Below are 15,762 nucleotides of genomic sequence, written 5' to 3' on the forward strand. Positions count from 1 at the left end.
GATAATGCTGTAAGATCACCACCAGTCCACTTAGACGGCCATGAGACATGAGTGAAAGAGATTAACAGTGCGGAGGCCCTTTTGGTCATTGACGACCAAGTCGGCCTTGCCACCGTCGTTCGCGACTACAGCACCAACGACTTCCGTAACAACATGGTCGCCCACGCTGCTATCGGCAAGGCGTTTGACATCCCCGTGCTGACGACCTCCTCGGACGAAGGCCCCAACGGGCAGATGCTTAAGGAGATTCTCGATATGTACCCGAACACCACGGCTGTCCGCCGCCAGGGCGAGGTCAATGCATGGGATAACGAGGAGTTCCGCAACGCCTCAAGGCGACGGGGAAAAAAGCAGTTGATTGTAGGTGGGATTGTGACAGAAGTTTGTAAGTCTCTATAGTTATTTCCGCGCTTAACTCGATCTTACACTGACTGGATTTTGCAGGCACTGCGTTCCTCACCCTCTCCATTGTCGATGAAGGGTACGAGGTATATGCCAACACCGAAGCAAGCGGAACCTTCAATGGCCGTCTTGCCAAGGACGCCAACAGGCGTATGGAAAAGGCTGGCGTTACGCTCATGGGCTTCCTTGCCATTGTCTGTAATCTCATGAGAGATCGGCGGAACACCCCTGGCCTCGCCCAGCTGCTGCCTTTTCTTGACCAGTACGTTTTCTGCTGCTATATGTTGTGTGGCATGTCTAACGGCTTCTCAGGTACCAGTTCGCTTATGGCCTTGTTGCGCGCCACCACGCTGCGGCGATTGTCAATGGCACTCTTGCGGATATTGATAAGGAGCTTGTCTAGGTATGAGAATTACCGTGGATATTGGATGTGGTCAAGGATAGTTGAGCAGTCTGTGGTGCCACGGGGCAGGGCTTTGTTCGGGTCTCAAGGACGGCTTGAAGGCCGAAAAGTCCAGAACCCGCCGATCTCTGCTAGGTATTAAATAGCAAGCCTAAATTAAACCTTGCAAGAGCTCGTGTATGGCACTTCTCTGCTATCGCTGAATCTCTGAGAGAAATTGTATAACGATATCTACAATGATTTCATACTATCTAATGGCAAGTCGCTTTAGCACCGATCAATGTGGTTACACCCTTCCTGCCAGCCGCGAGCAGTCAGGTCCACATGATAAGCGCCACCTATGGAAGAACTGTTGAAATTTGCTCTATATCGATTTAGTCATGGAACTGACTTCACAGGAGCCCTGAACTTCCGCAGGTTTCACCACGGTGTCAATTGGTGAGCAGGGGGATGGGGAAGCTAGAGAAATGCCAGAAGCTGCAGCTTGCCGATCAAGTCTGACCTAAATGTAGGGTTGTGCCGGCATGCTACGGATTCAAACCATATGGCATGAGAGCCAGCGAATTTCTGATATGGTGTCATTGGTATCGGCCATTGTTGGTCTTTGGTTTCTTGTGGAATACGTATGTACCTCAGAGGGGGGAAGACAAAATGAGGCCAAGTCAGCTACACGTAAGTAGCTTCCTAAGGAGCGGACGCTTTGATGATTAGCTCAATATCTCTGTAGCTCTCCAATCGATACTCGATATCACAAGGGTGTCAAACCCTCAGGGGTTGGGATACCTGCCAAGACGCTGCATCACGTGTCTGGGATCGGCGCGACTCATTCTGGACATCAGTATGTATCGAACTTCCCACTCAGCCAAAAAGGGCTAACCCTCCTTGGAGAGCTAAGTTCTGACTAATATACTTGTTTCAGTATAAAACGAACGTCATGTGCATTCTATATCAGTTCGTTTGGCGCGGGGACATGGGAGATTGAATTGCTGCAGTGACACACCTAAACCGTTTGTCCTACCGGTTCAATTGAGCGTTGGCTTGTTGTTCAAGTAACTGGCGATCAAACTAACAGGAATTGACCTATTCCATCCCTTACTTGCTGGGTTGCTCGGACATGGAGGCTGCGAGACCGTCTCTTGTACGACATTAACCCTTTTTCACCGCTTCTGTTTGTCCAGTGACTCGATTATGGGACAAGGCAAGCAAATGCTATGCCGCCAGAAGGCGGCGAGTATTTTACTCCTTTTTTTTTATCTGTTTTCTATGGTCGAACCCATTAGCTTTCGCCCTAATATTGATCGTATCTGGGAGTAACCACATACCCATATATATGATGTGCTTCTGGCCTGCTTGTAGCCCCTACCACGTGCTTTCCCCTTTGTCAAGAACTGTCTACCTCAGATTTCATAATATTAAGACTTTTCCTGCTTTTCCCTGGGTTGTCGCCCTCGAAGGTTACAGATTTCAGGATGTGGCTATCACTGCTCTATCTCGTATCAAGTATCACAGCTGTGCTGGCGTTTTCGCCGCCTGCTAAGCATCCGCTCCATGAAAGGCGTGATGCCTTGCCTGATTACTGGGTTGAGGACGCCCGGCTGGATGGGCAGACAGTACTCCCGGTGAGAATTGGGATGACCCAGTCTAACTTGGATCATGGTCATGACTTGTTGATGCTAATGTAAGTCTCCATGCGAATCTATAAACCGGCATCTCTGATCTCGCAGCTCGGACCCCTCATCGCCAGAGTATGGAAAGTATCTCTCAGCAAAAGAGGTTCATGACCTGTTCGCCCCGGCCGAGGAGACCGTCGAACGAGTACGCGCATGGCTGGAATCAGAGGGCATTTCCGACACTCGTATCTCGCAGTCTGCGAACAAACAGTGGTTGCGATTCGATGCAACCGCGCAGGAACTAGAGCGGCTTTTGCAGACTGAATATTATCTGTACTCACACGCAGAAACCCGTCGGTCTCACATCGCTTGCCGGGAGTATGTCCTAGTGTTGTCTACCAAGCCTGTCCCCTGCTTACTCTAACAGATACCACGTCCCGGAAGCTCTCCAGAAACATATCGACTATATTACGCCAGGCGTTAAATTCCTGGAGATCGCCGGACCTTTACCCATTTTACCCACGGAGCGAAGCTTGACTAGGCGTGATACCGCAGATGCTTCGTCCCCCATAATTGATGGGACGAATCTCACACTATCGCAAGTAACGAATGATGCGCTTGGTTTTTGCGACCAAATCATAACGCCAGCCTGCATCCGTGGTATGCCGTGGTATGCCCTGTCTTCTTGTAGCAAGTCCCAGCTAACAGGACAGCTCTGTACAACATTTCCGAGGGCACCAGCGCAATTCCTGGCAACGAGCTCGGGATTTATGCGTTTGGTGACATGTATAGCCAAGGTGACCTCGACCTGTTATTTTCAGCATTTGCCAGGTACGTCTCTAGTCCTACAGTCACACAGCAGCACTGATTTTGGAAGCCACATCCCAAACGGCACTCAGCCGATTGTGCATAGTATCAATGGAGGCACGGCTCCCACGACGCTGGATAATGCCGGACCTGAGTCTACGCTTGACTTGGCAATGTCATACCCGATTATCTGGCCTCAGAATCCCATTATCTTTCAGACGGACGATCCTATTTGGGCGGACATCAATAACCCCAAATTTCCAGGCATCTTCAATAACTTCCTTGACGCCATCGACGGCTCATACTGTGACCCATCTGAGGAGGAGCTTGACCCCCCATATCCTAACCCCGCCCCTGGAGGCTACAAGGGCCAGAAACAATGCGGCGTGTACAAACCCACCAACGTCATTTCCATCTCATACGGTTTCGCAGAATTCGAACTTCCTATTCGATACAACCGCCGCCAATGCTACGAATGGATGAAGCTGGGCCTTCAAGGAGTTTCTGTTGTGGCTGCGTCTGGAAACAACGGCGTGGCGACTGGCGGGTGTCTCGGCAAAGACAGAAGCGTTTTCACTCCCGGTTACCTCATCTGCCCGTACATCACGACCGTTGGCGGTACTTACCTTCTTCCCGGGGGCGACCCGTACAATCCTCTAGAAGTCGCTGTTGACCCCAGCACCACGCCAGGAAATTGGTCATCCGGTGGGGGATTCAGCAACATCTACGAACGACCAATGTATCAAGCATCCGCGGTTGAAGAGTACTTTTCCCGCGCGAACCTAAATTACCCGTACTATGAAAGCATCAACAACGATAGCTTTGCGGCAAATGACGGCATCTACAACCGCATAGGCCGTGCGTATCCAGACATTTCTGCGGTTGCGGTGAACAATTTCGTCTTCTGGAGAGGGGGTCCAATTCTTGGTGGAGGGACCTCGGCGTCTGCGCCGATTTTCGCTGCCATACTCACCCGAATCAACGAGGAGCGACTTGCGGCTGGAATGCCGACGGTTGGGTTTGTCAATCCGATGCTCTATGCGCATCCCGAGGCCTTTCGCGATATAACAGAGGGCAATAACCCGGGTTGCAGTACGGACGGGTTTACAGCGCTTGAGGGCTGGGACCCGGTTACTGGGCTTGGGACGCCAATTTATCCCAAGCTCTTAGAGGTGTTTATGAGCGTTAAGCTTGGTCTGTAGCTTATATTTAGTGCATGTTACTAGGCGAACCTTTCGCAATGGGGCGTATTTCACCTACCTAGACAAGTAGAGATTATTGACACTAAGTCATAAATCCCAGAGCGAAGCTCCCAGCGGGAATGATCGACAGCTTGAAGATCAACTCAGAGTAAGTATTCAAGATCTCAGAGTCCCTTGGTTCGAGGTCTATGCATGGTGATATGAAATGAGTGCATGGATAGCTCGTCTTTTTATTAGTTCATCTAGGGTTCTCAGGGATGATTTAGGGCAGCGTCACTCCATCCTGTCCTTAAAATCAAGATCCGCCAATCAAACTTGTGAGCTATGAGATAGCACCCCACTAAGCCAACGATGACTGGCCACAACTGCAATGAGTGACCATGAGTCACGCCTTGGCATGCTCCACCGTGCATCTGGCACTGCCTTCAACCATTTACGGGTCCGCAAGTATAAAAGCAAAACAATATAAAGCATGATCCATCTTCAGAATCAGCGAGAGTAGGTCAAAAGCCGCAGACTACCGAGATACTGGAAAATTCCCAGTCGTCATGGCAGACAATCCCTCGAGAAGTAAAGGCAACGGCCTCTCAGTGCCTCTCAATACCTCCCAACGAGAGAAGTTCCCAGAGCAAGAGCCAGCGCCATCATCAGATGAGATCCAATACCCAAGTGTCCTTAAATTGACATTTATCCTCATAGGTCTGAACCTGTCTGTGTTCCTTGTCGGTCTTGATAACACCATTCTCTCCAGCGCTATTCCCAAAATCACCGACCGATTCCACGCTCTAGGCGATGTCGGCTGGTACGCCAGTGCTTACCTTCTCACAAACTGCGCCTTTCAGCTTTTCTGGGGCAAGCTATACACATTCTACACCGTGAAATGGGTCTACCTTGTGGCTTTGTTTCTGTTCGAGCTTGGCTCGTTGGTTTGTGCCGTTGCGCCTTCTTCAACGGCCTTGATTGTGGGGCGGGCAGTTGCTGGTGTTGGCGCTGGGGGCGTGACGAACGGCTCGTTCCTGCTCATTGCACACTCAGTAGAGCCGCGAAGACGGCCAACGTTGGTGGGACTGCTGGGGTCTATGTATGGGCTTGCCGCGATTGCGGGACCACTTATGGGGGGTGCTTTTACGGATAACGGGGCGTTGACGTGGAGGTGGTGCTTCTATATCAATCTGCCGCTGGGGGCAGTACCATCGCTTGTGATTTTGTTTTTGATCCCGGCTTTTGCGGGGAGTGAGAACCGCGAGTCCGGGATCGGGAATCAGATCCGCCAAATGGATGTTCCTGGCTCGCTGTGTTTACTGCCCGGTGTCATCTGTCTGCTTCTTGCGCTGCAGTGGGGAGGGACAAAGTACAACTGGGGGAATGAACGTATCATTGCGCTCTTTTTCCTTGCAGGCGTGCTACTTAGCGGCTTCACGATCATCCAGTACTTCAGCGGAGACCGCGCAACGGTGCCGCCGAGAGTCTTCGGGAACAGGAATGTCTGGGGCGCGGCCCTGTTTGGTTCGGGTGTTACTGCTGGCTTCTTCTTAATGCTGTACTATGTACGTGCCGACTCTTTTTGCAAGACGAAATCCACTGACAACTCTCCTAGATCCCCATCTGGTTCCAAGCCGTGAAAGGCGCATCTGCAGTTCGCTCTGGCGTGATGAATCTGCCCATGGTCCTCGCCTACGTGACCTTCTCGCTCTCTGGAGGCTTCCTCACCTCGCTGCTAGGCTACTACGTCCCCTTCGCCTATCTCACAGTTATTTTCATGTCAGTCGGTTCCGGTCTGCTTTCCACATTTACCGTCTCCTCTGGATCGCCAGAATGGATAGGCTACCAATTCCTCTTTGGCGCGGGCGTTGGTCTTGGTCTTCAGACGGCGTTTGCGGCGCCCCAGTGCACTCTCCCGATTGAAGATATCGCAATCGGGACGGCGATTGTTATGTTTCTTGAGAATTTGAGTGCGGCTATCTTTGTGTCTGTCGGGCAGAATGTTTTCTCGAATCAGCTCAAGACCAATGTCCAGATTTATGCACCGAGCGTTGACACAGCGCGGTTGATCGATGGGGGTGCGACGGAGGTAAGAAATTTGGTGACTGATGAGACGGTCTACCAGGCAGTTTTGAGGGCGTACAACAAGGCTCTGACGGGGACGTTCTATGTCGGCGTGGGCTTGTCCTGCATCGGGATCTTTGGAGTGGTGTTTATGCAGTGGGTTAATGTGAAAAAAAGTGGAAAAAAGACCGAGCAGGACAATAAAGATGTTTAAGTAATATAGATTCTGCAGCTCGGGGCGATTTTGTGCAAGGAATGACTCGCTGTATCTAAAAAGGCATTATACCCATCTAAGCCACGTAAATAACTCTCCTCCCACAAACCTCAATATGCTCATAATATAAGTTCGTATTCTATTCTGGAGCCCTAACTCACTCTCAGAATGGGAGGCCCGCAGTGTATGGTCCGCGGTTTGGTTTTTGCATGAACGAACAAGGAGCATACCCTGTCAATAGCTGAAAGACACGTTCGCCTGCTCATCTACCACCCGTATAAGATGGGCATGATGGAGGTTGAATTAAGATCGTTCACATGCAACTGCGGGAAAGGAATTTTGTTAACTCAGGGCAAAAATGCAGTGGATGCAGCGTCAGGCCGTGGCCAGTAGCAAGACCAGTAATTAAGCCATGGACTTGACATTTATCGGAGACCAGAGGTTTAGACAACCAGTTGCAGCAATGATAATAAGCACTTGCCTTTCTGTTGGGGTAATGAGTTATACCTAGGCGAACTGAGCACCAGAGCATTTTTGTTACCATGGTGTATAAGGATTATTATATAAGTCACGCCCCTAGGATCTTATAAGCCATTGGCATGTAATGCCATCACATGATCTCCCCTATATATAGCTATCCGTCAGATTTGGAGAGCGGTATCGACACCATAGAACGTTTATGAATGTACAGGAGGCTCCCGCGTGGTTGTATAGCCGATGACTCACTCTCTTTTCCCCGTCTCACACGGTGTCTGCGTCTACGTTTGTGGAATGCAGGGGTTGACAAGGAGATTATCTCAGAAACTCCGTTTTATGGATAATCTGAGGACTTGCAAAGCCCAGCATAACTGATTCCTGGATTAGTTCAGCGTTCACTTCATTCAATGTTGGACTCCTTTTCCAGCACTACCCCAGAATGTTGAGAAATGTTGACCCAGGACAGAGCTGGAAGAAACTTGGTCATTACTTCATTGATTAGATTTCTGTATACATTTGAGCTTCGTAATTCGTTTTAGCTTCCACCCAGGGATATATACAAGTGATTTACGAGACAATCTTCGTGCAAAGTTTGCCCGTGTTACCGCCTTCAAAGAGTTTCATCCACACATTCGGGATGTCCTCAAACTTGGCCTCGACAACCGTCTGCATCGACTCGTCAACCACGATCTTGCCTTCTTTCCAGGCCTGGGTCAGCTCAGCAATAACGTCAGAGAATTTGTGATAGTAGTCGAGCACGATGAAGCCGCGGATATGCAGGCGCATTGAGATCACTTCCTGCTTGTCGTCAGCACTTGCATTCCAGAAGAAGTTGGGTTAGGGAACAGTACAAAGAAATTCTTAAGGCCTATAGGGTCGGGGCGGTTGTAGTCGGAGATAGTGCCGCTGATGAAATTGTTAGTGGAGTCACAACACCGGGATATCGGGGGGGAAGCCTACCAAGCAGCAATGCGGCCGTGGCGCTTCATACGGGTCAGCATCAGATCTAGGATGTTGCCACCAACATTGTCTATTCGCTATCAGCAACGTTCAAACACAGTCAGTTCAGCAGGGTACACACCGAAGTAAACCTCGACGAAGCCCTCGGTCTCCTTGATGAGATCCTGCTCAAACGAGTCCTTCTTGTAGTTGATGCAGACGTCCGCACCCAGCGTCTCAACCCAGCGGCACTTGTCGTCTGTACCGGCAATACCGATGACCTACTCGTGCATCAATCAGCTTCCGTTCGGCGTATACGTGTTATCCGGGTTAAGAGACTCACCCGCTTGCAGCCAATGATCTTCTTCGCGATCTGGACAACCATGCTTCCAGTGGCACCCGCGGCCCCTGAGACAACAACTGTATCATCCTTGGTCGTGCCAGCCACCTCCTTGATCCCATAGTATGCAGTGACAGCCGTCATCCCCAGCGCACCGAGGAAGTGGCCCAAATCCAGTCCCTCAATTGGCTGAATCTTTTGCAGCGTCTTGATCTCGTGGACAGAATATTCAGTCCAATTCGTAGGACAGAGGACAAGGCTACCGACTGGAAGCTCATTGGGGGATCCGGACTCGACGACCTCGGCCAGTGCAAAGGCGGACATGGGTGAGCCCTCCTGGACGGGAGGTAAGTAGAGGCGCTCTGGGTCTGCATTGGGGACGATCCAGGTTCGCTGGGCAGGGTCATTGGAAAGCATAAGAGTCTTCACGAGGGCTTGCGACGAGCTGGGCTTAGGAACATCGGCACTGGTGAGCTTGAAGGTAGGAGTAGGGCCCGACAGAGTCGGGAGGTCGGTGGGCTTGTTAGCGAGGATCCATTGCTTGCTAGACGGCATCTTGGCGGTGTTATCTGAAGCTGCTTGGGCTGGGAGATAATATTCGACGCCGATAGTACTTATTCCAATCTCGTTTGGCTGCGCCGTTTCTATTTAACGGGATTGGGAATGGGGTCTACGGAGTCTAGGCCGGTGCATCAAGCTCCGAGAGATCCACAGCCGTTGGAAAGTGTCCGAGATTTGTAATGGATCCACTTGAAAGAGAGCGATGATGATCCGATTAGTTTCGTTTTGTTTCGTTTTATTATTTAACGTCACTCGGCGGATCACGGGGCCCACGTGATCTGCGGCCTCCCAGGGGGCATCTGGACGTGCTACCTAAACAAAACTGCTAGGAACTAGCTAGATACAGGTTTGAAGCAGCAACTATGGACAATATATGTTGGAAATAAGCAGAAGAAGCACCTGGCGCTGCCCTGGCCAGGTCTTCGAGGGCAGATGCCTGTTTCGACTACCTATAGATTGGGGGGAGGGGCCGGACCCTTTATCCAGGTAGATATGTGGACTGTCGCACTATCAAGTGCTCCAGCGGGCCCAGTTCAGGTATATATCCTTGAAGAAGGATGATTCTTGTATAATATGGCTGAATTCTTCAGCCCCGGCAGCTGTATTTAAGAGCCAGTCTATTATTTTTGACAGGCTGTCCCTTATATATCTCTATCTATCTTTCCAGCATTTTCTGGTATATAGGCAGAAGAAGAAGTACACTGGGGTCTTAGTCCTACCACAAGAGCAGCTCTCCAGGTAGTCTGAGTAGTTGAAGTACTGGTAGTATGCTATAAAGTCTCTGTAGCCTGTACAGGCAGTAATAAGTTGGCTAAGTACCTACCAGGGCAGCTTGTGCTCGCGGGAGCAGCTTTCTTTTGTATAGGGTCTGATATTCAGGGCTTTGTAGGTTTCAGGCACCTTATTAGCATATGCTGTATATATCTCTATACAGAGCTACTATTTTGCCTCCTGTTGTAGGTATGCTGGGGAGGGGGGGATATTAGGGCTATATATAGAAGACCCTAGCTTAGCAAGCTTGTCTGCCAGCTTATTCCCAGTAATTCTAGAGTGGCCTGGAATCCAGCAGACCTGAAAGGGCTTCTATTGCATAGTTAGGATTAAAGGGCTTTCCATCTACTGGGCAGCTAGTTAGCTAAAGGTCTCTAACAGACCATGTCTGTGAGGGGTTGGCCTATAGCTTGCTAGCAGGGAGGCTGCAGCTAGGTTATCTAGGAGGATAACTAGCTAGGTAGAGTAGCCAATACATGGTTGTCCCAGGGCTGTGTATAGGCCTTCTACAGTACCTATAATTTCTATATCATAGACTTCTGTCCTGGGGCCTGTAGGACTATATCCCTTAGATACAAGGATAGGGCTAAAATAGATTGCATAGCTATACCCTGCCCCCTGGCTGGTCTGTGAGCTATCTAAGTATACTAAAATCTATAAAGAAGCAGGGCTGTAGCCTTTATTATCTGTTAAGAGCATGTATAATAGAAGGAGAGGCAGCTCTATTATAGTATACTCTGGTAGGGGGCTGAGGAGGAGCTGTAGGATCCTTTTAAGCCTGGTTTTAGGCCTGCCTGTAGTAGTCTCTGTAGCTATTTAGGTAATTAGGTATTTAGTATTAAGGCTTATATATCTTACTGCTGCCCTCTGGAGGATGCTGTTGAGTAGAGCTTCTAGGTCTAGTAGGTCTGCTTCGCGGAGGAGTGCTGCAGTAGGGGTAGTCTTGTAGGCTGGGATAATAGCCAGGGCTGCTGTGCAGAAGAGAGAAAGCAGGGAGTTAACTACCCCTTTTTATTATTTGCCTGTATAGAAGACTTCTGCCCTGTACAGAGCTGTTGGAAGAATATACTATATAACTACTGCCTATATAGAGGCTACTGGGCAGCTATGCTAGGTATTATTAAGTCTTTTTAGGTGCTGGGCAAGTTGTTTCCTGCAGCTAAAGACCAAATTAATATAGGCTTTAAAAGTAAGCTTTGTATCTAGAAGAACTCCTAACTACTATATATATAGGGATGGTATAATCTCCCCTATACTAGGTAGAGTAACTATGGGGAGATACTGCTGCTGCTTTCTAGAGAAGTATTATATTTCTATTTTCTCTATTAAGAAAGAGAGGCCTGTCTCTGTCCCTAGAGCAGTAATTTGCTTATAGGCCTTTACCAGTTATTATAAGCTCTCTTCCTGGGTATTCCTAGTTAATAATATACCTATATTATCTGCATAGCAGAAGGAGCCCTCTAAGGTAGAGACTATTCTTGCTGCATATAGTAGGAAGAGTATTAGGAATAGGGGGGATCCCTGGGGGAGTCTGCCTTTAATTAGTACTATGGCAGTGCCTTCTTTGATATAAATAGATACAGAGCAGCCAGTAAGCCAGTCCTTAAGTAGCTAGAGTAAGCCTTTATACTATTCTTGCAGGCGTAAGTAAGAAAGGAGCTGTTGGTATATTATAATATCAAATACCCCTTTCATATCTAGTAGGAGTAGTGAAGTATCTTTTCCCTGTTAAAAGGCCTCTTCTACCCTGTAAACAAGAACCTGGACCAGGTTAATAGCAGAGTATCCTGGCAGGGCCCTGAAGTGGCAGGGGGCTAGCACATCTGCCTGAATTGCTCTTACAGCTATCTGCTATACTAGGAGGCGCTCTAGGCCTTTACCTAGGGTAGAGAGGAGGCTAATTGGCTGCCAGGTATTGAGTTGGGTATAGCCCCTCTTTCCTAGTTTTGGTAATATTATTACCTTTGCTGACTTCAGGCTCAGTGGAAAGCAGCCTTCCTCCATATACCTGTGAGTACAGTTGTGTGATTGTATCCCCTAGTATGGGCCAGAGCTCCCTCCAAGCAGTGGTGGCAAGTCTGTCCTCCCTAGGGGCAGACAGGGGTGGGGCACAGAGAGCAGCCCAGCAGTGCTCTTTTGTTGGCAGGTGTAGTGAGCCCAGGGGCTTGTTTGGGGGTCCCTCTTCTGTCTGATTTGGAAGCAGGGCCCCCTTCTCTAAGAGGTGATTAAGGAAGGCGTCTGCCTTGCCCTGTAGGGTAGTAACCTGTGCCCCTTGTATATTCAGGGGAGGAGCAGCAAGCTAGTCTGGATGTTGTATCTATTTAGCAAGTTTGAATATATCTATAGGTGCTGTGGCTTGTTCAATTTACTGCTTCCAGTATTCAGCCTTTGCCTATATAATAGCCTTCCAGAGCTGTTTATAGTCAGGGTTTTGTTGCTGTCTTGTTTGGTGTAGTATGTCTGTTAGTTCTGGAGTCCACCATGGGGTCCTAGGGAGTCTGTAAGTATTATATCTTGATATGCCTTATATTACAAGCTGGGATGTCTGGACCAGTTGTTTGGCTAGTAGGTTAATTAGTAGGGTTAGGTCAGGCGGGCTTGCCAGGGCTCTGGCTTTCTCCTAGTTGGTAGATCTAAGCTTGTATATAGGCGGGGGCTCTTCTTATTCTAGTATTATTCCAATTGTTGCATGGTTACTTGGAGTCTTTAGATGGTCTTCTACTAGGGCCCTTAGTGGTAGGTTAGAGAAGACAAGGTCTAGGGTGTTTGGTCCATGGGTGGGGGTGCCTGGCTTGAGGCAAAGTTCCAGCTTATAGGCATTAAGCCAGTCTAATAATCCTGTTGCGCCAGGTATGACAGCATAAGACTCAGTATCTGGCTGCCAGAATAGGTGCCGGGTATTGAAGTCTCCTGCTAGGATAGTATTCTCTGGGGGTGTATATTCTAGAAGTATAGAAAGTATAGAGGGTATTGAGCCAGCACCAGCAGGGGCAACTAGGTTATTAGGGGGGTAGTAGATATTGATAATAGTAAGGCCTGCTGTGTAGATTGTGGTGATATCTGGTAAGATTAGTTCCAGGAGGGAATAGGCTGGGAGATCCCTTTATATATATATTAGAGTCCTGGGTCTGGCAGTCCATCAGGTCGGGGGACTGAACAGCTGATATTGTGGGTAGGTCTTGGTTAGGTGCTTTGCTGTATTTGTCCAAGGTTCTTGGACAAGAATAATATCTGCTTTAAAGGAGAGTAGCAGGTCATGTACAGCACCCCCCCTTCCTATATTAGCTTATAGTATTTTTATAGTTCAGGGGAGGTCAGGGTTTGGTTTAAGAGCTCCTGGGTGAGCTGTCTTGTAGGCTGGTTTGTAGTATGGGTATTATCTGTTTATTATTTAGAGCTTTCTTCTGCTTTCTTCTGCTCCTGTTGGAAGGCAAGCTGGCCTGCCTTGCAGATAGCAGCTAGAGCATCTTTTAAGAGGCGGGTGACAGTATTCCTCTGGATATGGGGTCTGGCTAGGCATTTTTAGAAGTCTGCTGCATATAGGCTGCAGTAGTTGATATACTGCACATAGTAGTTATATTCCTGTTTTAAGGATCTGCAGGAGATACAGCATTTGCTGGAGTGGCAGGCTTGTATATCATGGAAGCAGTGGCATCAGGTGTATTGCAAAGGCCTTTGCTTGGGGCGGGTGGGCCTTGATAGGCCGGACAGGCCAAAGAGTTGCAAGGGGTGTTGTAGCCTTTTTGGAAAGGCTATGACTGCTGTGATAGAGTCCCTCTCTACTAGGTACTTTGAGAGTTTGGCCATGAGTAGTTTAATACCAGTAATGCGCTCTGCTTCATTGCTGATATCTGTAATTGTAGTATCTATCTATCTATCCAGGGACCAGAGTTGTTTTGGGATCCAGGGGACAATAACCTGGTGATACTCTGTTAGTATTTCAAAGTATCCATCCCCAGCTAGGCTTGCAGCCTTCTCTGATAGTAAGAAGACCTTGCCTTGTTCAGTTGTAGTAATTACATATCCTGTTGATATTACTTGCACCTGTGCAATCCTGTCTGGAACTTTCCCTGCAAGGGTGACCTGGATGCCATGTGGTCTAATAGCCCAGAGGCTAGAGGAGGCCGGGAGGCAGAGGAAGATGCAGTGGTCAGTCTTGTTTGGCTGCTTCAGCTTTTGTTGTGCTGGTTGCTTGGCTTGCATACAGTGTTCTGGGGCAATAGTTTGCCAGTTCCCCTGACTAGCTCTTGGGGCTGTCAGGGATGCCCAGGTTGTAGGCTGCGAGGTTTGCCTCTTCAGGGGGCCTTTGCAAGCTTCAGGAGTAGGAGGTTGGTTTGGCTGTTCTATCTGCCTGGATGGCTGTGGGGGTGCAGCTGCTGTTATCAGAGGAATCAGCTGAGGGGAGTCCTGTTTTGCTAGGGAAACAAATCTGGCTGCAAGCCCCTGGGCCAGGTCTCTTGGGCGGCCCTGTAGAGAGGAGACAGTTAGATCTAGAGCTTTAGCAAGAGAGGTTATTGCTAGTTTCTAATCATTAAGAAGGACTAGCTGGTTGTCTGCTACCATGCTGACCTGCTTGCAGATTGATGGGGCTTGCAGCAAATAGGATACAGGGACCGGAGCTGCAGTGGGAGTCTTCTGTAGGGAGAATAAGGCCCTTCTCTTCAGGGAGTTCCGGGGTAGGGGGGTCGGGGTGGTAGGTCCTGAGGGGGGTTCAGAGTTTTCACCCAGGAGCGGAGTCCCCGGACGGGCTCCGCCTGGGGGGGAGTCATCCACCTCCATGGGGTGGAGGGAATGATCGATGAGCAAAGTGTAAGAGATCAGTTATTAGAGCAGTAGGGGGCCCTGTTCTCCCCTCGTCGTGGTTTTTCGGCGGGTTCTCTGATGATCCGATTAGGATGTGTGATCCGAAGCTATCTAAAGCTAGTACATCATGTGACCTTGTCATGTGACGCTTGAGTCTTGTCGGGGCATACATAGTGACTACAGCTCAGGCGACCGCGCTAAAACCTCAGGCGACCTTGAGGGTCCGTGCGCTCACCTGACCTCGCTTAAAGCGACCGCGGTCGTTTGAGGTCAATACAACGCACGTAACTTGAATACCACATGCTAACACCATATTCTAATCCCCGTGCCCCCATAATGGCCAAAGTCAAGAAAGACCCTAATTACATTCGATATACTAAGATTTCGAAAGCTGAATTAGACCTTCCTGACTTCAAGGCAGATGTGAGCTTGCGAACCAGTTTAAGAAACCACCATGAGTGATATGATTAAACTAGTTGCTAACTAATTCTTCTTAGAATCACGGCTACCTGATTCCACATGTCGGAGAGATTTACTGCCGCGCCCCTGCATGCACCAATTCCGTACTGCTGCTGTTGCTGTTCGCCTACAACTAGTTACTAACTAGTTCCAGACTCGGTTTCTGAACACAAACAACCTCAAGAAGCACATCAGAAAAGCGCACGTGGATAAATTCGATCTCTTAGAGAAAGAAGGAGGTGGCCGTCCTACTGCAAAAGAGGAGGATGATGCGATTGGTGATTACAGCAAGATTGTTGTTGCCAGAACTAGTTCCTAACTAGTTCAGTATTTTACAAAGCCGTGCTCGAAGCCTATGATGCAAGACAAGAGGATGGGGTAGGGAAGCCTGAGATCCCCCGCCGTCGCGACGGAAAGGTATGATTATTCTACAACGCTTTAAAACCAGTTGCTAACTAGTTATAGATAAACCAGTCAGCAGTCAAAAAATACGTTCGTGAGCAGGGTTATTCAGTCCCTTGTGATGCATGCAAGGAAGCAGATAAGGCAAAAGGTATGCAGCAATCTAAAGTAAAATACATTAACTGGTTACTAACTAGTTTAGACTGCTGTAGGGAGGCTAATCTGGATGTTTGTGACCACTTTGAGCTCTTTGAGCCTTACGAGGATGAAGAGGAGGCCGAGAGTAACGAGGTCTTTTAACTAGTTGATAACTAGTTCCACGATTT

The 15,762-nt window shown here is 48.9% G+C and overlaps 7 protein-coding genes across 7 annotated transcripts, besides 1 other annotated feature; 5 read left to right on the forward strand and 2 right to left on the reverse strand.

Moving 5' to 3' along the window:
* Positions 1 to 15,762: part of a sequence feature (contig 1.122 1..214949(-1)) that runs on past both edges of the window.
* Positions 5 to 805, forward strand: ANIA_07202 (putative isochorismatase family hydrolase; the record flags this gene model as incomplete). The annotated part of the gene is made up of 4 exons (XM_659714.1): positions 5 to 9; positions 69 to 385; positions 445 to 664; positions 715 to 805. 4 exons carry the CDS (start codon positions 5 to 7, stop codon positions 803 to 805), a joined length of 633 nt encoding a protein of 210 aa, XP_664806.1.
* Positions 2,275 to 4,424, forward strand: ANIA_07201 (S53 family peptidase; the record flags this gene model as incomplete). Its single annotated transcript, XM_659713.1, has 5 exons — positions 2,275 to 2,483; positions 2,530 to 2,793; positions 2,843 to 3,085; positions 3,237 to 3,246; positions 3,315 to 4,424. 5 exons carry the CDS (start codon positions 2,275 to 2,277, stop codon positions 4,422 to 4,424), a joined length of 1,836 nt encoding a protein of 611 aa, XP_664805.1.
* On the forward strand, positions 4,973 to 6,684 carry ANIA_07200 (uncharacterized protein; the record flags this gene model as incomplete). Its single annotated transcript, XM_659712.1, has 3 exons — positions 4,973 to 5,971; positions 6,022 to 6,495; positions 6,532 to 6,684. The coding sequence occupies 3 exons, from the start codon at positions 4,973 to 4,975 to the stop codon at positions 6,682 to 6,684; spliced, it is 1,626 nt and encodes a 541-aa protein (XP_664804.1).
* ANIA_07199 (MDR family NADP-dependent oxidoreductase) lies at positions 7,090 to 8,995 on the reverse strand (the record flags this gene model as incomplete). Its single annotated transcript, XM_659711.1, has 6 exons — positions 7,090 to 7,169; positions 7,411 to 7,442; positions 7,733 to 7,975; positions 8,122 to 8,191; positions 8,243 to 8,381; positions 8,444 to 8,995. The coding sequence occupies 6 exons, from the start codon at positions 8,993 to 8,995 to the stop codon at positions 7,090 to 7,092; spliced, it is 1,116 nt and encodes a 371-aa protein (XP_664803.1).
* Positions 10,157 to 11,964, forward strand: ANIA_07198 (uncharacterized protein; the record flags this gene model as incomplete). The annotated part of the gene is made up of 11 exons (XM_659710.1): positions 10,157 to 10,162; positions 10,377 to 10,397; positions 10,593 to 10,600; positions 10,864 to 10,886; positions 10,953 to 10,961; positions 11,006 to 11,010; positions 11,220 to 11,262; positions 11,350 to 11,363; positions 11,414 to 11,415; positions 11,750 to 11,782; positions 11,814 to 11,964. 11 exons carry the CDS (start codon positions 10,157 to 10,159, stop codon positions 11,962 to 11,964), a joined length of 315 nt encoding a protein of 104 aa, XP_664802.1.
* Positions 13,643 to 14,551, reverse strand: ANIA_07197 (uncharacterized protein; the record flags this gene model as incomplete). Its single annotated transcript, XM_659709.1, has 2 exons — positions 13,643 to 14,239; positions 14,342 to 14,551. 2 exons carry the CDS (start codon positions 14,549 to 14,551, stop codon positions 13,643 to 13,645), a joined length of 807 nt encoding a protein of 268 aa, XP_664801.1.
* On the forward strand, positions 14,912 to 15,736 carry ANIA_07196 (uncharacterized protein; the record flags this gene model as incomplete). Its single annotated transcript, XM_659708.1, has 6 exons — positions 14,912 to 14,998; positions 15,073 to 15,138; positions 15,183 to 15,312; positions 15,363 to 15,451; positions 15,500 to 15,587; positions 15,639 to 15,736. 6 exons carry the CDS (start codon positions 14,912 to 14,914, stop codon positions 15,734 to 15,736), a joined length of 558 nt encoding a protein of 185 aa, XP_664800.1.

This window comes from Aspergillus nidulans, chromosome IV (assembly GCF_000011425.1).
Source record: "Aspergillus nidulans FGSC A4 chromosome IV".
Lineage (NCBI taxonomy): Eukaryota > Fungi > Ascomycota > Eurotiomycetes > Eurotiales > Aspergillaceae > Aspergillus > Aspergillus nidulans.